The 23,110-nt window shown below is 38.7% G+C and overlaps 1 protein-coding gene across 1 annotated transcript in view; it reads left to right on the top strand.

Moving 5' to 3' along the window:
- Positions 1-2,641: 2,641 nt before the first annotated feature.
- ALDH1A1 (aldehyde dehydrogenase 1 family member A1) overlaps positions 2,642-23,110 on the top strand; it is a 55,211-nt gene continuing 34,742 nt past the window's right edge. Inside the window, exons 1-2 of the mRNA XM_017673276.3 lie at positions 2,642-2,793; positions 17,807-17,911. Coding sequence (XP_017528765.1) covers positions 2,728-2,793; positions 17,807-17,911 — 171 coding nt within the window. The 5' untranslated portion in view covers positions 2,642-2,727. The remainder of the gene's footprint in view (positions 2,794-17,806; positions 17,912-23,110) is intronic.

Here is a 23,110-nt window from a genome sequence, read left to right as displayed (position 1 = left end):
GTTATGTTTGTTAACAAATATGAACAGTTTTTATTTCGGTTACTCCTATGGGTAACAGAAGGTTAGCTTCCGTTATCTTATCAGGGACCGAGGCTTGAGTTTTGGAGAGCTTCCTTGTGAAATGAGTCGAGTTTCAGCAATGGTTGAAGTCACCGTCTATATGCTTCCTGGCATAATGACAGCTTTCACAAAGGGCGGGAAGAAGTCAGATTCAAGAGAAGAAGAAATTATGCACCTCTCTTCCCCCCAGCCGCCTGCCCCATTGTATGTATGTGTGTGCATGTGTGTACATAATTTAGTTGGTCCCTAAGAAGGAAAGTTGGATAAAACATCCTACTCCGAAATTCAAGTTCCAGCCCCTTTGCTGCAGAATCCTGACATGATAAAAATATACAGCCCTGGGTCCAGTCTTGCAGTGGGCTTTCTTGGCCCCTGTGCTCTCACCAAAGCCATTTCTCCCTGTGGTCTGGGAAAGCCTGTGCCCAGGAGACCATTCCCAGGAATATACTCTCCTGCAAGACACACTCTAGGACAGGATGACGCTCACCTCAAAAATAAGACATCTTGGGCACTGTGCTTTCTGGGCAGAATAGATCTGCCCTTCAAATAAGATAAATGTGAGAGAGTTCCTGAACTTCTAATCACAATGCTTTGCTCATAAAAGATACTTGGTAAATATTTGTTGCAATTAAGTGGGCAGGCGTGGTAACCTTTCTCCAAAGCTGCTCCTTTTACTTATGTTCAGTAATATCTGGTGTAAGGAACCCGTTCTTAGGTAATTATTCAATAAAATATGATCAAGGATGAGCATTACAAGTAGTGAGGTAACATACGGAGTGTGTTATGAAGCTTTGAGCGTTCACTGCCTGGACATCAGGTAAACCAGTGTTCAAATCCACAAAACAACTATGAAGCCGGGAGCAGGAGAGAGTAGGAAACACAGCTGTCTGGGCACGGCCGGAGCCCCATGCTGCATGTTATGTAACAGCTGTTGTGTAATTGTGCATCTAACTCAAAACACATTTTTAAAAGAGGAAAACAATTAGATTTTCCAAAAGGAAAGAAATTGAGAGTGAAGAAAGAAGGAGGGAGAGAGAAAGAGAGGGACAAAAATGAAAAAGAAGTTTCTATCAGGTCTTCAAGCAGGAGGCATAAAGGAGACGAGGGCCTGGGGGATAGTTATCTTAGAATCGAGGAGGCTGCCCCATGAGCCAGAACTGGCCTGCCTCCTGTTTTCATAAATACAATTTTTTTGAAAAACACATTCGTTAATATATCTATTGTCTATAGTTTCTTTCGTGCAAAGTTGAGTAATTTACAGTAGAAAGCATCTGGCCCAGAAAGCAGGTCCCCTTAAGAAAAAAAGTTTACCAACCCATGTCTTTGGTGAATAAAAGGCTAATAACTTTAAGTGTCTGTAAGGATGACTGTTCATTCAGAGAACCCATCTGGAAAATGAAATTCTGGTCCTGTGTTTATTAGACCTGTGATCATAAATAAGCTACTTACTCTTATGTCTGTGAAATGGGGAGCCAAGCAAGGTGGAAAGAGAAAGTTAAGCCCTGCAGCCAATCTGGAGTAACTATTTAGTAAGCCCTTGTTTCCCTACCTACACCCCTTATTTGGGGGAGATGACAATTTTCACTAGAAAAAAATTGTTGTTCTTGATTCTTACTAACCAGAGTTAGAAGCATCCAAGTTTTCTATTTTGTTCCTGCTGTAACTTTTCCCAGACCTTCACACAATAAACTTTTGTACTTCCAATGGGAGTGGTACAGTTAAAAATTGTCCTTTTGGAAAGTTCCCTGCTTGAAACATTAATTTAATTTTAAGAACTTGAATCGTTGGGAGTCCTGCTTAAATCTGCTTTTTGTACATAGCCTCTATCAACGATCTGTCAATATAGCCAACTTCCCAAACTAGAGGTTACTTTCATTTTAAATGAGTTTTAACAGGTAATATTGCCATATAGCTAGTGTGGTGACTGCGTGACAGTGTACTCTGAGTTCCCCAAAAATCCTGCTGACTGTTCTGTTCTTAGATTCAAAATAAAGATAACTTAGAGCTTCTGAAATCACAGCAGGTCTACTTATGCAGCACTGAAAATATCCTTGATTGGTATAATCTTTTACAACTGGCTTGGAGTAGGGTCTATCTAGAAGGTCTTTCTTCCCCTAACAGCACCCTGCTTTGCTGCGACACGGGCTGAGTCGCTGAGGACAATGTCCTGAAGACAACCTGGCCAAGGGTCCTCTCCTCACCAGCTTCTCCTGGGAACAAGTGCCCTTTGAGACTCTTTCAATCCTCACTTTCTCTGATTTGAAGTCTGCCAGAGAACGGAAAGTTTCACAATAACATGGAAAGCATGAAAAGCCAAAAAAAATAATAACTGGCCTTAGTGGCCGGAGCAGCTGCGCTGTGTATCCTTATCACCGTTTCAGCTCTGTAAATTAATTCATCGGCAAATAGTGCCCTGTCTCCAGATGCAGTTCAGTGCTCCAGCACTGGTTTCTTAAGGATTTAAGGGTAAAGTCAAGGGCTTCCTGCCCTAGGTGTTACAAGTAAGTCGTGTCGTGTTCTTTTTGCTCTGAGTTTGCTCATCCAATCATATCCCGGTATGCAAATAAACCTTAGCCACTGCAGATAAATAGGCACAAATAAAGCCAAGTGCTCCGTCAGAACCAAATCGCTGAGCCTGTCACCTGTGTTCTGGAAGCCGAAGCAGAAATGTCGTCCTCAGCCATGCCAGACTTACCTGTCCCACTCACCAATTTGAAATTTCAATATACTAAGGTTAGTACAATTTATATTTGCTACTTTGCCTCAGGTTTATAAAAAGTACATGTGTTTAAAGCATAGAAGGTCAATTTAAGCAAACTATGTAAAGAGCCCTTTGCAAATACAAAAATAAAAGCCTTGCAAAATGCACTTCTGGGTTTAGAGTCTTGATCAAATAATGAATTCTAAATCATATCAGGGAACTTGTCATAAATTTATGTCTTAAAATATCTCTAAAGGAAAAGAATTCTCTTCTATTGTGAAAGGTTCTTGTGCCAGGATTCAGTGGACTTTTCTAAGCAGTTCATTAACTTAAGTACTGCCCAGCATGTATAAGAAGACAGGCAAATACTTACTAGAGAAAACTTACTGGAAAGAGCCAAACAAACCGGAAAAGATTTTAAATACAGATAAACAGAGCATGCCAAAGTAACATTTTTCTTCGTGTTTAATGAATATCAAAATGGAAAGACCTAAGTCTGAATAACTGGATGACGGCTCCCATTTCAAAAACTTGAAATGGACTTGCATTATTTAGCATATTTTGGGAGAGAAAGCATTCTCATTTATTTCTTCAGCCTAGTTTGCTGCCACTGGAGCTGAAGTATGATTGTTAACTGATAAATATTTAGGGAAACAAAAGCAGGAGCCAGACCCAGACTTAAAAATCCACAGCCAGTGAGAAGGAGGAAATGGATCCTGTTTGAGTCATTCAAAAGTATCTCAGGACTTTGCCTGTTTCACGCTGTTCTGCGCCTGCTTTCGTGTCAGAGCCTAGAACTCCCCCCGCCACACACACAAAAAACAAACAAAACTTGTCTAACCAAAATCGCTCAAAGTTAGCTTTCTGGTGTGCTGTGCAAAGTAAGGGAAGAATGGAATTTATTACAACTCAGGGAGAGCCATTTTGCTTTCTGAATTAGCAAGTGGAAAATCAAGAGCATTATCATTTAATGAGAAAGGAAAAACCTTGCTATTATTTATTTTCTGACTTGTAGCCATGGATAGTTTTCCTAAGGTCAGTTAATTTTCATTTTCATGAGCACAACAAATGAGAAAGTTGCTCAGCTGGCTGGCTCTTTTCCATAGGCAAGAGTCTGCAGAGATCAGACTGTGCCATAAGCATGGTTGACCAGCAGCTATGTGTAGTAAGGTATTGTTTTCACAAGGTTTTATTAATTAAAAGACAAACTGCTTTTTTCCATTCAATTTTATTCCAAATGGGAACTTGAGAGATACTTTGAGAATCCATCCCCTCCAACAATTTACATTTGGCAAAGGTACCTCCAAAAGATGACAAGACTCCAAGCTTCCCAATTTTCTTACTCCCACTTGGTCATTTGCAAGAAATATAATCCAAAACAGGCACACCTTAAAATGCATGGCATAAAGATCAAAATTATTGACAGTGATTGAATGATCCCATTACTGTTATTACAAAGAGGCTTTTTTTTTTTCTGTGATCCTCCCTGGGAAGATACTTTGGTGGTCTAAATGGTATATTTTTTTAAATTTGGCTTTGCAGAAGTTTTCAGTCTTCCTTGTATGTGCATCTCAAGGAAGCTCTAATGTGAAATATGAAATACTCTTTAGTAGTTATGAATTAAGCAGTGGTAGACAGATGAGATGGTCCTTAACATCTAACATACAAACATAGATCTAGTGATCCTTTAACAAAGAGGGATGTTTTTAAGATTGAAATCGCCCATTGATATCAAGATCATTAGACAGGAACACCCATCTAGGGAAAATGACTGACCTTGAGTGTTCAAAAGAAGGCAAGACTCAAAAAGCCAGAATTTGCTCTTGCTTGTAAGAACTTTTCTGGGTAAAAAAACCCAATGCAACTCAGTGAATTTTGATTGCTCATACATCTTCTCTGTAAATCTGTTCTGTTCAGATAGCATTTTACTGTCTGATTTACTTGTTACAGCATTTTCACACTTGGGAGGACACCAGTTATGTATGTAATTAAATCTAAATGGGTGAGCTTTTTCAGATGCCTTGCACTTCCTGTTTACTGTATGCCCCCTGAAGAATTGTATCAGATTTGTACGTTGGAAAAATGATGGTTATTCACTAAGTTTCCAAGGTGCAAACCAAATAAGCAAGACTTTTATAGTATCCAAGGAATTACCTCCTCTGGCCAGCCTCTAAACTCTGCATTATTTTTCTCTACTATGTTAATGCCCTTCCTTATTATCACTAGAATTATGTTGGTCATTGGGTCAAGCTGGAGGGGAGAGACACACAGGGCTGAGTAACAAAAATTCTTACAACTATGGCAGAACTACACATTCTCAAACTTGAGTTGGCTTTTCATCCAAACAAAAAACGTCATTGTTACCTATCTTTTATAACTTACGCTCTTATAGTCAGATTTTTTTCTGAGGGAGGGAGGGGGATTGGATAAAACAGATCAGAGGTAAGAAATACTTTCTAAAATGACATACAAGTTTTTAGAATTTAAAACCTCAATAACATTTATAAATCCACATAAACTCAGATCCTGTCTCTTCTCTCATTTTTCCACTTTCTAATTCTAAATGATTCCTACATCTGCCAACTCATCCATTTTATTGAGCCTTTAGATGAAGAGTTTCTTTGAAAGTTATGTGATTCTTGAACAAACTGCATTCTCTCTCTTTGCCTTGGTTTCCATATGTGTAAAATGGGAATAATAAAGGTACCAATTTCCTAAGGTGGATGAAAGCGTTAAATGAGCTTAATGTACGTCAAGTACTTGAAATTGTGTTTGGTACAGGGGAAGTGATTGATTGCCTTTTACTATCTTAGTCCTATTTATTTTTCTGAATTCTTTCCAATTTTTCAGAAGCTTCTTATACTTAGCCTTTCCTAGACCTGTTTCCCCACAGAGTTTCTCTCATCCCATTCTTTTCTCCTATATTTCCTACCACCCTTTTTTGCATAGTCATGCCCTACCTGACAAGGATCTAATTGGAGCAAAGGTCTGAGGGATTAGCTAGGATTTCAGGGATCCAGAATTTTCTCTTAGAGGCTTTGGTGCCTTGATTTTGCATTCTCCCTTCATGACATTGTTTTTACCTTTAAAAAAAAAATGATGACAAGAAGAAAAGCTTTCTCAGGCAGGATTCAAACCCCAAAATGTTTCACTTAACTCCTAAACATAATTCATTGAACAGTAGTTTGTTCTTGCTAGAAAAGATCTTTATTATCTCATAACATTGCACACACAGGCATACACAGGAAATAATTATAGCTAAAATTCAATAGTTTACCCTGTGTCAATGACTGTTAAAGGCTTTGTAATGATTTATTTACTTCTCCCTGGATTATTATATATATATATAATACTTAATAGTCCAGGGAGGAGGTTAACTGTTCCTGTTTTGTACATGAGGAGACTGGGTGACTGAGCAACTTCCCTCAAATTTTATAACCAGTAAGTGACAAAGCTAATCTTCAAATGCTGGCAGTCTGAGCCCTCCCACCACAGGTGACTTGTCTAAGATCAGTGTCACTGCTTGGGGACATGGAGTGGCTGGAAGCCTGTTCTGTCCTTCTTTATTCTGGCTTTCATTTGTCCATTCCTGATGGCTGGAAGGGACATGACTGTAGCTCTGCTCATCTGTGTCCAGGCCAACAGGAGGAAGTTTGCCACCAGCTTAGAAAATGAGGAGAACAATAAGGAAAGTTGGAAATGAACAGACTTTCTGCTTTCATTGGAAAGGCAGGGATGGAGGTGAGAAAGGCTGTGATGCAGAAGATTTTGACATAGGTGTGCAATTCCTATGCGAGCGACATTTCTTTAACTCTTATGGAATAAATTTTGGTTGGAGTAAGAGATTACTTTCCAAGATTTCTGGTGTTATTGTTTAACCCATCTGGGTTAAAGATATATTTCTGATCAAGAAGAGTTATGAATCACTGAATGCTATGTGCCAAGCATCATTATCTCCTCTTAAATCGTTACAACAAACAACGTTAGACCACATGCAATTCCAAATACCCATCGTCTTCACTATTTCCCCCATTTTCCCTTCCCTTTATTTAACAAGTCATTGAGTGACTGCCCTGTGCTAGCCCTTATGATGTAAGAAGGTTAATGTGAGTCTTGCCTCACAGACCTTATATACCTGGAGGGTGCATGGGGAAGAAAACAACCAAGTAAGTGAGTAATCATGAATTGTGATAAATGCTAAAAAGAGGATAACTGAAAGCAAAGAGATTGTGAGGGGAAGAGCTTACTTTGATGAGGTTTTAGGGAAGGTCTCTTTATGGAAGGAACATTGGCCAGCCTGAGGGATGCAGAGCATTACATGGCCGAGGAGAGCAGGAAAGAACTAAGATCCTGAGATCAGCACGTGCAAAAACCTCTACAGACAAGAGCTTGATATGTTCAGAGAACCTATCAAAAGTCTAATGTGGCCGGAGTAAAGTGAGAAAGAGAGAGAATAGATGTCATGACTGGAGCCCAAAGCTGTGGCCTGGTTGCCTGATGGATTTTGTTGGAGGGAAACCCCTGAGTGTGCTTCAAAGGGGACAGGTCTTTTGTTCAAGTCAAAGCTGATTGTGCTAAGGCACTTCTTCCATTCAGGAAATCTTTTAACTCCCTCCTGACTGAAGCAATATGTTGTGTGCTTTGGGTTCAAAAGCAGTTGAACAAGTAGCTGGATGACTGCAAGGGGCAGTGGTTTAACAAGATAAATCTAGCTCTAGCTCTTCTACTTATTTACTGATAGGACCTTGGCCAAGCTTCTAATCTCCTTGCCTTTCAGTTCCCCTGTCTGTAAATTGGGAGGGATACTACCTACCTTGGAAAGTGGCTGTGAGAATTAAGGGAAGTACTTTGTGGAAAACACCTGGCACTGATTAACTACTTAATCCAGACTTTCGCAAGATGGCTCCCTGAATTCTGAAATTATTCCATTCCCCATGTAAGTGCATCTAATACTTGCATCACTTGTCACAGTTGAAAGCTGCTTTCATGCATTGATCTCATTTGAGGCTCATAATTAACCACTGGGAAAAAGCTACAGAGGATGTTACTAGCATCCCATTTAAAAGCTGAGGAAACTGAGCTCAGAGAACGTAAGTGACTAGCTCAAGGTCACATGGTTCTTAAAAGGCAAAGTCAGAATGAAAAAAATTCTGAATCTTCTCATTTCAGATCTGACACTTTTCCACATGATATCATTTTCCCTAAACACTAAACACAGTAATACTGAAATCTTGCTGGTTGTTTCTATCAAGCTTTCCCACCTATTACTTCATTTGTATCTTTATCCTTTACTCTGCTTATGAGAATGGAAATATGGATGATGAGAGAAGAGGAATAATTTGGGCACTAAGTCCTCAGACAGGTGGCCCAACAGAGACAAGACACTCTAGAAATTTCTGAATTTGAATGTGCAAGTGAATCACTTAGGATCTTGTTGAAATGTGGAACCTGATGCTGTACATCTGAGGGGAGGTATGTGATTCTGCATTTCCAACAGACTTCCAATTTTGCTCATGCTACCCAAATTGTAGTCTGTTGTCCAGCAGCTATGGTCTAAAAGTTCTGGGTCAGCCTTACAGCTTTACCTGTAAGGACCACTGTCAAGTTACTTAGGGACCTGACTTTCTATTTCTCTGAGAAACTCACTCACACCCAGCCAAGTCAGAAACATTTACCTTCCCCTTCAGGAAAGTGCCTGAGTCCAATAGGAACCAGATGGTGGGCATAAACCAGTGGTGGGACCAGCCACTGATTTTGCTCCTGGGTGATACCCTTCACTACAAATGAAATGGTTTAGGTCATCTCAGAAGACTGCCGTCTTGGAAAATCATTTTGTTCTTTAACACCTGCCTAGCTTCAGGAAACCTAATCAGTATAAATCCTAAAGTAAATAACACATACTCTAAGAGCGTATTATCCCAATTTGTTTTCAGAACTCTCAGTACTCCAAGTGTTCACATGCTTTTTTTAAACTGGACTTTACCTAATGAACTTGTCATTACTTACCTGCCAGAATGAGAGGGCCAGGTGAGGAAAGCTCCTCAAGATTATGTATGAGAAACAACTTGTTTGAAGAGCAACACAAAGTTAAGAATGCCTCTGAAATGGCGTGGGCAATGTCACAGGATTGAGTAACACAGACCACCCTGAAAGAAACCTTATGGGGATACAGGTATTGATGAAATGGCGATACGCTGGTCTCAAAGTAGCAGTTATCTGGCTTGGAGTGATAGCACTGGTTTGGGTTTTCATACTGCTGTTGTAATTCTGTCCAAGCACATGACACTTTTACCAGATTTGAGCAGCAACACAGGCTGAGCCAGGTTCAAAAGCACATGAGCAATATTTGCTTCATAATAAACTTTCTAATTAAAAACCACTACTAATAAACAAATCAGAAAAGGAAGTATTGTGCAAACCCGGGCTTCATAACATGGTATATTTTGAGTGCATGTGTACATCAAATGCTCCCACAAACAGCGGCAGCACTTGCAAGGGGTGTAAAGTGTTGCTAATGTTTATAGTATCTCTGCCTGATGACTCCATTGTAATGTTGGAGCTCTTAGTGGAAATTTGTTTACTGGGAATCTGAACAAATATCAAAGATTTCAAAACTTTGCCTTAACTACTACCTTCCCTCCTCCCCATGTCCCATCATTTGACTGTTTCTGCTGCTCTCCAAGTACTTTTTTAGAAGTTGAAAGAATGCCAAAAAACTGAATTATGCTCTGCATTTGGCCCTTTCTTTAAAAGGAAGAGGGCTAACAGGCAAGCAATTGTACTGCTGGATCTTGGTGTTTTTTTAAAAAAAAATGCACAGAACTTTCTAGTGCTTCTATGTCTTACCTCTTTGATACAGGAGATGCAATAATGGCACAGAAATTGTTGACAGGTATTTGTCATCTGTGGAACACAGTCAAGGTGTAGTTCAAAACAGAAATGCTTAGCATCTATTTTGTTTCAGTGTTGAAAAGGCTGAAGGGATTTTTTTGAACAAGACAAAAAGAGTATACACTCATGTTGCTGAAGTCTGACCATACTATGAAACAGAAATGAAAGGAAAATTGAATTTCTACTACTTTTGTGTTGATCACTCTCTCTTTTTGTTTTCATTCCTTTGACCACAGTTAAATATTTTCCTCCCATCTGTTATTTCCTCCTTAATTTCCTTTTACATTTTTTTACTCTGAGTCTCAGCATTTCACTAGGCTGCCTCAGGGTTTGGGTTGAAAGAATTGCCAGAGATCTGGCATTGATTCTTTTAAATGTGTCTAACAGCCTGACCTGACTTCTGTTCAGTCTCTCTCTTATTCATTCCCAGTCTTGTTGCCCCAACTTCCCCTGTCTTTGGTACATTTTTAATTGCCCAATGCTGAGAAAAGTTTTACACCTTTATGACACCCATCATTTCCTATGCACTCATAACAATACCCATCATTCCACAATCTGTGACCCAGGATCTCGGGTCTGGAAATTCACATAGGTGACATAAAATGAGGACTATCACCCTTCTTTACCTTTGGCATATCTTAAAAGAAGTTCTTTATGCACGAAAATGTGATGTCTTATAATCTCTCTACTACTACCAAGAAAGCACTGGCTCCTTTTATACCATCTAGAGCCACTGTCCCAGGTACAGCCTTGCAGAGATCATGGGAATTTAGGGCACCCAGAATATCTGTTGCAGGGAGTCAGGGACTTTCCCCTTTAAGCCAACAGGTTCCAAAATCTCCTACGAGCAGATAAGACTAATAGGTTTTATTTTGCTCTGTTAGTCAAATTCAGCTTGATCCAAGTCAGAAATATTTCTAGAAAGGGGTTTACTTATTTACAACTGTAGCTATACACCAAACACATTAATAACTTTTACTTTGGAAAGGCAAATTATGACTTATTCTTGAACAACAAACTGTATTAAGGAAATAACCCCTTTTTTAAAAAAAATGAAAGGTCATATGATACAACACTCAAACATATCTAATGTTTAAAAAGTGAAAAATCAACTTCTGAATTGCCTCAACTTTCCCATTGACTGTTTCCCCCAATAAGAAGCACTTAAGTCTAAGTGTATGCAATGCATCTATAATTTCCAATCAATATTATGAACTTTAAGTTGAAGTCTTCTGTACATATATATTATTCAAAAGTGCCTTGAGTCCAACATTCATAAATAGAATGGCTAACATAATGGTTAAATAGAGCCCATGACTTTTTTTTTTACGTTTAGAACTCAATACCTTTTCCCCTAAACCTGATAAAGGCAACCAGAAAATGGATAATGAGGTTGTCACCATAATAGATCCCTTTAACAGGCCTAAAATAGGCCTCAGGATTAGTATAATAAACATTCACTAGCCTGCACGTCTCCATATAGCCATTGTATATAACTATGGGAAGAATCGAATGTTCAAAAACGTTTTTGTCATCATGTTAGCTGGAAGGCAAATGTCAAGTGTCAAGTCAATAAAATTAAAAATAGGAGAGGATCATTAACGTAGCTCCTATCAGTAAATTCTCCACAGTTAAGGGGAAGACAAGAGTGGTGCAATGCCTGGGTTTATAGCAACCTGGATCATCTCATTATCTGGGCTGGGTTTTGTTATGCTGAAGTCCTCTGTTTAGGGGAGAATGCATATAATTCATAATCTGCAGACTGTACTGCTAGGTCACCGTACTCTAAAGCCCTATGAACTCATGCCTGGAATGTTAAACTAGTCTCTAGGCAACCTGTTGAACTGTGGTTGCTCTGCCTCAAATCTGCTATGAACATTCAGTCAATATTCCTGAAACTTCCGTTTGTTCCCATCAGTCTCTTCTTATATCCAGAATAGAGTCCAAATTTCTCACTCTGGAGATCATGATGCACCACAGACTGGCTTCACTTTCACCGTGAGAACTTCTCTGTGACTTGTTTCCACTGGAACTGTCTGCTTGGGGCTGGTCTCTTCATTGTGTTACTAAAATCCCAAGCCTGTTCCTGCCCTTTGCTTGTTTTCCTTCTTTCCACCAATCCGATCCAGTCCTTCAAAGATGCATTCTTCCAGCCCTCCTCCCTCTCTTCCATGAGGTCCATCTGCAACTTACCGACCAACTTCACAACCTTCGATTCTTCAATTCTCGATACATTCACAACCTTCAATTCTTCCTGGCTGATGATCTTGATACAGATCCACTCTTCTTTCAGATGACAAGACACCTGAGAGCAGGGGCCATCGCTCGTTCATCTCGCTTTTTCCCCCAGTACCTTCCAGCTGACTCAGGGATTTGCTCATTGTTTGGCAAATGCTTTTCTGATAAAACAAAAGTGACAGTTTTGAACTATTTGAATGTGAGTGCAAATGCAAACAAGAGTTGGGTTCACAGTGCTCTCCGTAGTAAAGGTCAAAACTGAATCATGCAGAGCAGTTTCTGGTCATTTGGAATCAACTACAACTGAGCTTTTCAGTTGTCCGAAAGCTGCCTGATGAACTTCCTTCGTTAGCTAATGCTTATTCACAAAACATTCACTGACTTTAATCTGAAAGGGAAGTTTTATGTGCAGCTACACACAGAGTCTGATAACAAAACTAGATGGGCTGTACAAGATTCTTTCACAAAAACAGACGTGGGAAGGGAGTAAATGAGCTACAATATATCGGCAGCGTATTACTGAGAAGCTGAAACCACAAATTATCACTGACCTAGGGGGTAGGAGAACTCAAATAGGAGCTTGAAAGTTTCACCACACAGCACTAACAAAATACAATACATGTTGTATCTTGTTTTTATTAGATTTTGGGTAAAATTATACTGTGCATGGGTGGAATTCTGGATATATCTCTCACAGAGTGAGATTTGTGCTCTCTTGGTTTAAAGATATGAAGTCTGAAGGGATAATGCTGTTTTAGGGCAGAGAAAAAGGAGAATTAGAAATCTGTGAGTTCTACAACTTTTTGATGTAGGTTTTGCAAGGGTGACTAAACTAGAGCAAGTGCCATGATGTGTTTCATTTTCTATTTGGATTTTGATGAACTGATATGTAGTTATCTAACTTTAATACAAAGCAGAACATTACAGGTAATTTAATAGGAGACTAAAATACTTTCTTAGAAAAGAGAAAAGCAGAAGTTAAATCCAGCTGGACCAACTAGTGGAAGTTCATGAGGAGATGACATTTTCAGCTAGAGTGTGGAATGTGAATAGACAAAAATAGTAAAACTCCGGTGTAAGGAATACCGTAAGTAAAGGTGTGGGGCAGAAAGGCATCATAGCTGCGACAGCCCAATGAAGCTGAAACAAAGGGGAAACTGATGAAATATCAGGATAAAACTTTAGAAAAGCACAATGGGGCCAGATCATAAGCCAGCTTGAATGAGTGCTATGCTAAGGCATTGAAGAATGGAGAACCACCCAAGTGTTTTGAGGAGGGGACGAAATCTGAACTGGGTTGGCTTAGGAAGATTGTATAACAGAGTGAAAATTAAATTCCAGTTAGGCAGAGGTGGGGGGCAGGGAGAACAGGGAGAAGTTTTTGTGGTAGACTATAGCAAGGTGATACAAAAGGATGACTAGTGATGGGGTGTGTCATTAACAGGAGAGGGTGTGCGCTCATCATTAACAGGAGAGGGTGTGTGCACGTGTGTGTGAGAGAGAGAGAAACGGAGAGAGACGTAGGAGAGAGGATGTGCAAGCTTCAGAACTTTAGTTTGAGATGAGAGCAGCATAAAGTTAGAGTGACAGTGAGTGAATTTGGGACAGGTTGATTAAAATGTTTCCCAGCCATTCCTTGGGAAGAAAAGTACAAAGGGGTAGGGGCTAGAGGCACATAAAAGAAAATAGTCATTCAAAGTAATTACAGAATTCTGTAAAATGTGTTTCTGATAAAATGCTGATTCATTCTGAAAGACATCGGGCCAGGCAGTATTTTAATCTGAACTTAACTTTCTTCAAGTTGGACAAAGATGCCAACATTTTTTTTTTTCCTGGGAGAGTAATAGGAATGTTACAGTCTTCATCTGTAGTACATTACCCAATCAGAGAAACAAGGTTTTCCTGATACTACTGTCTTTCCCATACATCCATATATATGTCTTCAGACATTTATTCTCTTCATCTGAATGGCTTTGCACCCCCTCCACCTTTAGTTACTCATGCTCATATCTTTGTCCTATCACCTCCAGGCCTAGCATTGCAATTCTTTTGAGCTCCTCCAAATACATAGGTGGATGCTGTCTCATCGTACGCCTGATTGTGTTAGTGTGAACAGACAAGAAGGCTTCCCCTTCCCCTTGTAAAGGTGTGGAACAGAAGGGCATCATGCTGAAGACAGTCAAATTAAATACAAAATAGGGTACGCATGTGCCCAATATTATAGGTCTTATCCCTGTGTAGCTACGGGACTGTAGGTTCATTGATTCAAGTTTAAGTGATTTACTCAAGAAGTCTTTACTGAGGTTAAAATCATTTGGTGGCTGGGATTGTGCTGGACACAGGATAAACCAGAAAAAACAGACAAACACAGTCTTTGGCTTTTCCCTATAGAGCTTGCAGCCCTGGGGGGAAGGCAGACATTTAAAAATGACTTTAAAAATGATGAATTTTACAGTATAAGTATAGGAAACCAGGGAAATATTTTTGTGAACAGGCTGTCTGTCTAAATAACCTTGTAAATCACAGAATATAAAATTAATTGTACTTAAGCATTTAGGGATATGTGGTTAATGTGTATTTTATTAACTTGACCAAATTTTAAGCTATATTATAGACATTACACGATAGAATAATTTAGTATGAACTCATAGGTTAATTTAAAAGACTGATTTTATTTCAAATATAGACAGTATAAGTCATTAAACCAATAATATATAATCTTGATATCTGTCACTGGGGAATTTTTAAGAGCAAAGTGATTTGTATTTATTATACCATCAGATTGGAGCCATGTTTCAATACATTCTCCTCAGGGTTGCACTAGCAATAATTTATCTTTAAATATCAAGTTGGGAGAAGTATCTGAATTAAGATATATAGTATAAATTCAGTGCATATGTCTCCCTTCATTTGAAGTTACATGTATTGACTACCTGCAATTCAAAAGTAGATAAACTAGTTTGTGTTGCAATAATAAATCAAACAGAAAGTTGGAGACACATGTTCAATACTGTACTTATGACTGCTTTACATATTTTAAAAATAAATAAGAAAAAGAATAAACAGGAAGGAATGGAATGGGAGAAGGAAGAAAAAATTCTAGCTTTTGTCAGAAACAAAATAAAGCTTTATTCTCAGAGACTTGACTTTGTAAAATACATTTACTCTAGTAAAAGGGAAATGAGATATCAAAGCTCTATTTGACTTCATAATGAAATGCAAATCCAGGATGGCACATGTAGAAACTCAGACTTTTTAAATGACATGCCAACATTTTTTAAGTATTTCTCTTCTTTTATACTGTACACAGAACAAAGTTCCATACTTTCTAGACCCCTCTGTTTCTTTTTCTTCCTTCCTTCCTTCCTTCCTTCCTTCCTTCCTTCCTTCCTTCCTTCCTTCCTTCCTTCCTTCCTTCCTTCCTTCCTTCCTTCCTTCCTTCCTTCCTTCCTTCCTTTTTCTTTCTTTCTTTTTCTTTTTCTTTTTTTATTAAGGTATCATTGATATACACTCTTATGAAGGTTTCACAAGGAAAACAATGTGGTCATTACATTCACCTTTATTATCAAGTCCCCTCCCATACCCCATTGCAGTCACTGTCCATCAGTGTAGTAAGATGCCACAGAGTCCCTATTAGTCTTCTCTGAGCTACGCTGTCTTCCCTGTGACCCCCCACACACCATGTGAACCAATCATGATACCCCACCATCCCCTTTTTCCTCCCTCCCCACCCACCCTCACCCACCCTTCCCCTCCCCCTCCCCTTTGTTAACCACTAGTCCCTTCTTGGAGTCTGTGAGTCTGCTGCTATTTTGTTCCTTCAGTTTTGCTTCATTGTTATACTCCACAAATGAGGGAAATCATTTGGTATTTGTCTTTCTCTGCCTGATTTATTTCACTGAGCATAATACCCTCTAGCTCCATCCATGTTGCTGCAAATGGTAGGATTTGCTTTCTTCTTATGGCTGAATAATATTCCATTGTGTATATGTACCCCCTTTTCTTTATCCATTCATCTACTGATGGACACTAATATCTTGGCTATTATAAATGTGCTGCGATAAACATAGGGATGCATATGTCTTTTTGAATATGAGAAGTTCTTTTTGTTGGGTAAATTCCTAGGAGTGGACTTCCTGGGTCAAATAGTATCCCTATTTTTAGTTTTTTGAGGAACCTCCATACGGCTTTCCACAATGGTTGAACTAGTTTATATTCCCACCAGTAGTGTATGAGGGTTCCCCTTTCTCCACATCCTCACCTGCATTTGTGGTTCCTAGTCTTTTCTATGTTGGCCTTCCTAACTGGTGTGAGGTGATATCTCATTGTGGTTTTTATTTGCATTTCCCTGATAATTAGTGATGTGGAGCATCTTTTCATGTGCCTGTTGGCCATCTGAATTTCTTCTTTGGAGAAGTGTCTGTTCATATCCTCCACCCATTTCCTAATAGGGTTATTTGCTTTTTGGGTGTTGAGGCATGTGTATTCTTTATATATTTTAGATGTTAACCCCTTGTTGGATATATCATTTACAAATATATTCTCCCATACTGTAGGATGCCTTTTTGTTCTATTGATGGTGTCCTTTGCTGTACAGAAGCTTTTTAGCTTGATGTACTCAAATTTGTTCATTTTTTATTTTATTTCCCTTGCCCAATGAGATACCTTCAGGAGAAAAGTTGTTCATGTTTATATTCAAGAGATTTTTGTCTATGTTTTCTTCTAAGAGTTTTATGGTTTCATGACTTACATTCAGGTCTTCAATCCATTTTGAGTTTACTTTTGTGTATGGGATCAGACAATAATCCAGTTTCATTCTCTTGCATGTAGCTGTCCAGTTTTGCCAACACCAGTTGTTGAAGAGGCTGTCATTTCCCCATTGTATATTCATGGCCCTTTATCATATGTTAATTGACCATATGTGCTTGGGTTTATATCTGGGCTTTCCGTTGGTCTATGGGTCTGTTCTTATGCCAGTACCAAACTGTCTTGATTACTGTGGCTTTGTAATAGAGCTTGAAGTTGGGGAGTATAATCCTCCAACTTTATTCTTCCTTGTCAGGATTGCTTTGGCTATTTGGGGTCTTTGTGGTGCCATATGAATTTTAGAACTATTTGCTCTAGTTCATTGAAGAATGCTGTTGGTATTTTGATAGGGATTGCATTGAATCTGTAGATTACTGTAGGCAGAATGGCCATTTGACAATATTAATTCTTCCTATCCATGAGCACGGGATGTGCTCCCTCTGTTTCTTTAGATGCATCTGTATTTCTGATATCACTAAGAAATCTAGTGCCTGATTTTACCTGAGGACAAATAAATTATTAGATGATCTTTTAAAGGGAAAAGCAAAACCCTTATGCTTTTAAAAGTTCAATGAAAAAGGTGCCACTAGTCAATTATTTTTTGAGCAAACTTATTTTAAAATCCTCCCAAATGCTACCTTTAAAACAGTAAAATAAAAGATCAGAAAATAGTTGCTTAAGATACCAAATCACCAGTAGCCCCAAACGAACATGTTGAGAATCTGATGTGGAAACTAGGAACAATGATTCATAAAGCTCACCAAAGCCTCTGCTCTTGCCTCAGGTTCAGGTAAACCATCTTTCTCTATATTGTTTTCTCTAGTCTGCATTTTTAGACACTGAAATGACCTTATACCTTAGTGTAATTTAAAAGTATGACTTTATTGGAGTGTGTGTGTGTGTGTGTGTGTGTGTGTGTGTGTGTGTGTGTGTGTGTATAAAATGTCTTAAATGACCAAAAAATTCTTGCAGGGCAGATGGATGTAAAGGTGAGGTTGTAACACTGGCCTCACTTAGGCATTCTGGAATGCTTTAGTTTACATTTTTTTTAAATTCCTTAATTTGCTGCATATTTAAATGTTTTTCCTTATTCTCTCTCCCTCTCTACAGATTTTCATAAACAATGAATGGCATAATTCAGTAAGTGGTAAGAAATTTCCTGTCTTGAATCCTGCAACTGAGGAGAAACTCTGCGAGGTAGAAGAGGGAGATAAGGTGAGTTTCCTAACACTTGGTTCCAGTGGATGCCGGCTTTTTTTATTTCTTGCTGTCCTGAGCTCTCAAACCCCGTTATGATTTCAAGTACACATGTCATGAAAGTATGGTTTCTGGGCTCATCTGGGGAAATTTTCTTGGCACATAAAGGGCACTCAGTAGTCATGTGACAATGATGAGCCTATGCTTCTCAGTGTTGTGGTGACTTTTTTTCCATACGTTTCTCCTTGCTTGCTTTTTAATCAAAATAATATTTGTGTTTATTGTACAAAGAGACTGCACTTGAAGTGACTGGTCATAGATGCCACAAGCAGAAAAATCCTATATTCATGTAAAATTATTCTAACAAGTTGCAAAATGAAATTAAAAGAAAATAAAAGACTTTTAGAACAATACATTGCCAATTACTTCACTAAAAATCATTGAATTAATATTAATCAGCACTGCTAAAATTGAATTTCAAAATGACTTAAATCGAATCATAAATTTAAAGTACTGTTGCTCTCTAGCTAGTAATACAACAAAACCCACCTATTATCTAGAGGGTTTTTGTTTTTATCCTAAATGTTGTTTTAATACTCAGAGCAACACTATGAGAAAGGTACTATTTTTAGCTGCTTTTACAAATGATGATGAAATAGCAAAATGGGAAGGTAAAGTAATTTACTAGATGACATTGCTAAGAAATCATGAAATCAGCATTCAGATGTGTCCTTCTGAGCACGGAGTCTGTGATTGACAGGGCTACTGCTTTATTTGTTATTATTATAAATATAAGTAAGATAAGGCAATTTTAAATAGCCTCAGGAGTGAGGAGACTAAATGCCTTCAGAATTTTATCCAAACACCTACCTTAAAGTGTGTGTATGTTTTTCAGGCTAATTTGAAATGTTTTTTCTGGTCTTTAGTTGTCCAGATATTAATTATCAAGCTATACATCTCTGTCACATAAGATGTTCAGAGGTAAATTATTTTGCTGTATGAAAAGGCTACTGGAAGAGGAAGTCAGCACAACCCGAGGATGCCGCCATTGGTCCATTGTGTTGGGTCCATTGTGGCAGCCACGTGTTCCTGTCCATTTTCCATTCTCTCGCCTTCCCTCATCCCCAGTCAATGAGATGAAGATCACTAATCTCAGGATGTTACGCCTAGCAGATCTATTCCAAGATAGCCATCGGTATCAGGGGCTCTTTTGGGCTTAGGGAAGGACTGGATTCAGGTTGCATTATTATCAGAAGAAATAAGATCCATGCCTCAAGGGGTGAGAGTATAAAGTTTAGCTAGACGGTCAACAGCTTGAGAAGTAGAAGCAGAATAGGATGGCGACATGACACCTGCTTGCAGAATTCACTTTCCGTGTATACCAGAGTTCATCTGCACATAAATTCTTCAAGGGCTTCTTACAGCCTCTCAAGAGAAAAAAAAAATGACAAAAAACCTGTGTTTGGCTGCTGTCTCAAGCCACCCATCAGTGTCAGAGTTCCAGCTTCACCATGCCCCATATCACACCCCAAACATTTTGTGCTGATCACTGCCTCGGGACCTTTGTTTAATTCAACATCTATGGTAAGAGAGCAGAGGTTCCACATCTGATTTACTCTCTCTGAGTTTCTATTCCTTTTCACATAGAATGGGGAGATAGGAAAAACTTGGGGAAATTTAATAAGAAGCACATAAAGTGCTTTAAATGTTCCAAGCACATGACGGAGCCTCAATCATTGATTCAGTCGTTGAATCACTTCTTTCCACCTTCTCTAACCTTCCCAGGTAGAACTGCTCTCTTCTCTGTCATTATAAATCATCCTATTTACCTATATTACAGCCTTTGTGTTATCTAGTTATTGGTTAATTTGTCTGAGAAATATGCTTCTTGTAGAGATCAACACTACAGCGCACATATATACCCTTAGCATCTAATGCACTATATGTAACAGATCAATGAAATAATCTCCCCCATCAAGATTTGAGTTTCCACATACCCCACACACCTCACCTAAGCAGTCTAGTACTTAAATTAACTGTTAAGTAAGGCAGTGACTCTCGGTATTTTTCATGCCTCAGAATTTCCTGGAAGTCTCATTAAAACACAGATTCCTGAGCCCACTCCCACAGTTTGTTTCGGTAATTCTAGCGTGGAGCCTCAGAAATTGCTTTTCTCTCAAATTCTCAAGTGATGTTAATATTGCAGGTTGGGGCTGCGGCAATACACTCTGAGAGCCACTGAGCTAAGGCAGTGACTACACATGATCTCCTCTGTTAGCATGTAACAGGGGATATGGACTTTAACAAGTAAAAAAGTCGAGGATTGGAAACTGTAACATGATAACCACTCTGCACCTCTTTAAATGTTACAGGATCAAACATGGGCAGAGAAACAAGCTCTCGGAGACCCAAAGGCCTGTGCCCTATGAGCCATTCCCAGAAATAAGACAAAAATGTATTTTTCATATTCAACAAAGAGGAATATTTTTTTATCAGAGACTTCTAGAGATCTACACAGCACTGCACTGCCTCAAATGTCCTTTTAGTTCCTTGAGTAGCTCTGCCAACCTTGGGGAGTGGGGAAAAGCAGCAATAAGGACAAGTTGAAGGCAGAGCTGAGCCCCTGGCAGCTGCCTACTCTCTCTCTCCAGAGATAATAAATGCCACTCAGGCAGGAGACTGCAGAGCGTTCGTAATGTGCAACTGACAAAAGAAAAAGTATTCTTGGTGTTTTAGCTCTGGGGCCTTGGACATCTTGCTGTGCTATGGCTTCCAGGTTTCCTTCCATCAGTAAAACAGGTATGTGCCTGGAGTTCCCGTTGAAATCCCATCAGGTGAAACCTGAGGCCTTTTCTTGGCATGGCTGGTGGGATTTACTTTCTTTCTAAAGTGTAGGGAGGGAGTACTGATGATCTGAAGCTTTAGAAATATTTGTCATTTATTTGCTGTGAGCTTATGGACAATTACTCCTACTCATAGGAAAGCAGTATTGTCTGTGCAAACGTAGATCAAGAACACTCATTAACATCCATCAAAGCTTCAAATCGGGGTCCCAGTGCTAATCAAGTTGGCTGGACACTTGATCACTCAAGTTCAATTGTCTTTGGTATAAACTGTTCAGGGTAAGCAACTGTTTGCTTAACTTCCCGAGCCCTCTTCATCATATTCTTTTTTTGGAATGCTCTACTAATATTTGTTTTAAATAATTTTTGCTATTCTCACAATTTTGCTGACAAATGAATAGTAACTTCTAACATTGTTTAGTGAAAGGTACAAATCTAGTAAATTACATAGTCACAGTAAACCTAATACTCTAGAGCTGACTCTTCAGATAATGAGCCAAGAGGTTTTAAGGATTTAATTTGTGAGTACAATGGAGCTAACAATGGGCTATATACCTCCATTCAGTGGCATTATAAAGAAAAGAGGAGGAGCAAGAACAAACGGAGGTTACAAAGCAAAGCTCAGATGTGGGTGGGAACTGTTTTCTTTTCGCTTCAGTGGCTCTTTTGGGCTATAGTGACTAATCCTGAAAATGGCTTTTAATACTAAAGCATGACCTAACAAATAATTGGTGGGGATAAAAGTGAATGTCCATTAAAGTAAGTGCCTATGACAGGTGTAAAAGTAAAACTGGTCTGATAACTCTTTTCACCGAGTTCAGATGATTTCCATATAGAAATGCACAGTCTGGAAGGGAAGGAAGAGTTCCGTCCTTCCTCCACTGTGAGTAAGAGGCATTTGATAGTTTATCATCATCTGAATGGTCTTCATACACTCAGCTTTGGTCCCTTACTTCAAGAAAGGAATGTTTTAAAAACTAGAAGGCAAAAGTGTTACTGATGGTAGCAAATCTAAGTTAATGTACCAAATTGTTTTCTGGTTAATTAACAACCTAAGCTCTTGGAAATGCTAGTCCTGGAATAAAAATCCAAGAAATACTAGTCCTAGAATAAATTTTTTTTAAAAAAGTATGCCTGGTAGTTTTGATTCATGTACAAGCTTTGCTATATAATGGAATAAATTCAAATATTTATTAAATAAATGTCAATATAAGCTGATTATTTATATAAGGAGCACCCTCCTATAAAATCATTGTAACATGATGAGTTGAAAAGATAGGTAACAAAATTTTTGCATGTATCTATTAACTACCTATTATATAGGCCCAGAACAGTAAGAAATATTACAGATTATATTGAAGATAGTAGTAAATATTCATTGCAAAGGAGATTATCAGTATAGTCTTGCAGAATTACAAAACTGGATTTTGGAGTCAGATGTGGGATCAAACTTTGGTTGATTTCATGCCCTGTAAAACAGGCCTATGAGGCGCAACTATTATAGAAACTGGGGTTATAAAAGGTTTAATTTAGTTCCTGGGACTTAATAGGCTTTTAACTAGTAGCTATTATCAAGCTGGATTAGTCTGGCAAGGTTTAGGTAGGTTGTGATATTTGAGCTAGGTCTTAAAGAATATGTTGGATTTTAAAAGTAAAGGAGTGTGTTGGTAGAACATTCTAGGCAAGGAGAATTACAGGAGCAAAGGTGAGTAGCAGTTAGGCCAGACAGAGTAGAAAAATATGAACACAAGTTTGGATAAGTCAAGTGGGGCCCAAAAAGGCTGGGCCTTGAAATTCAGAAACAGGAGTTTGGCCTTGGGACTTTAGGCAAAAGTGAGAAGTTGCAAATATTTGAAAGGCAAATTATTAGAGGAAGATTTTCCTGGTAGCAATAGGCAAGAGAGTTTGAGAAGAGAAGAGAATGGACTTGGGAAGGCTAGCAGCAATATGAGATAATAGGGGCCGAAAATAATTCAGGCCAGTGAAAACTGAAAGGAAGGATTAAGATATCCTTGAACTGCTGAGTTATTTTAAGGTCGTTTTGATGGCTCCAACTGCTGCCCTTTAATGAATACTTAACATAATGGCTTTGTCACATGGAAAATGTGTTTCAAGTGTTAACTTACTGAATCTTCAACACAGCTCCGTGAGGTAACTTATCCCTATTTTAAAGATAAGAAAACTGAAGCTTAGAGAAGTCCTATCACAATATATTTCACTTCAGAATATTTTTCACGGTTTATAATGATGTGACTGTTTGGATGTATGTGTCTCCCACTCAACTGGAATTTTCAAAAGGCCAATCTCCTTTCTTCACTATTTTATCACTCGCAGTCTGAGGATAAGAATGTTACAGAACATAGTGCTCAGCAAA

This window comes from Manis javanica, chromosome 2, assembly GCF_040802235.1.
Source record: "Manis javanica isolate MJ-LG chromosome 2, MJ_LKY, whole genome shotgun sequence".
NCBI classification, from domain to species: Eukaryota; Metazoa; Chordata; class Mammalia; order Pholidota; family Manidae; genus Manis; species Manis javanica.
Note: the sequence above shows the minus strand (reverse complement) of the source record. Positions and strands in the feature narration are given on the sequence as shown.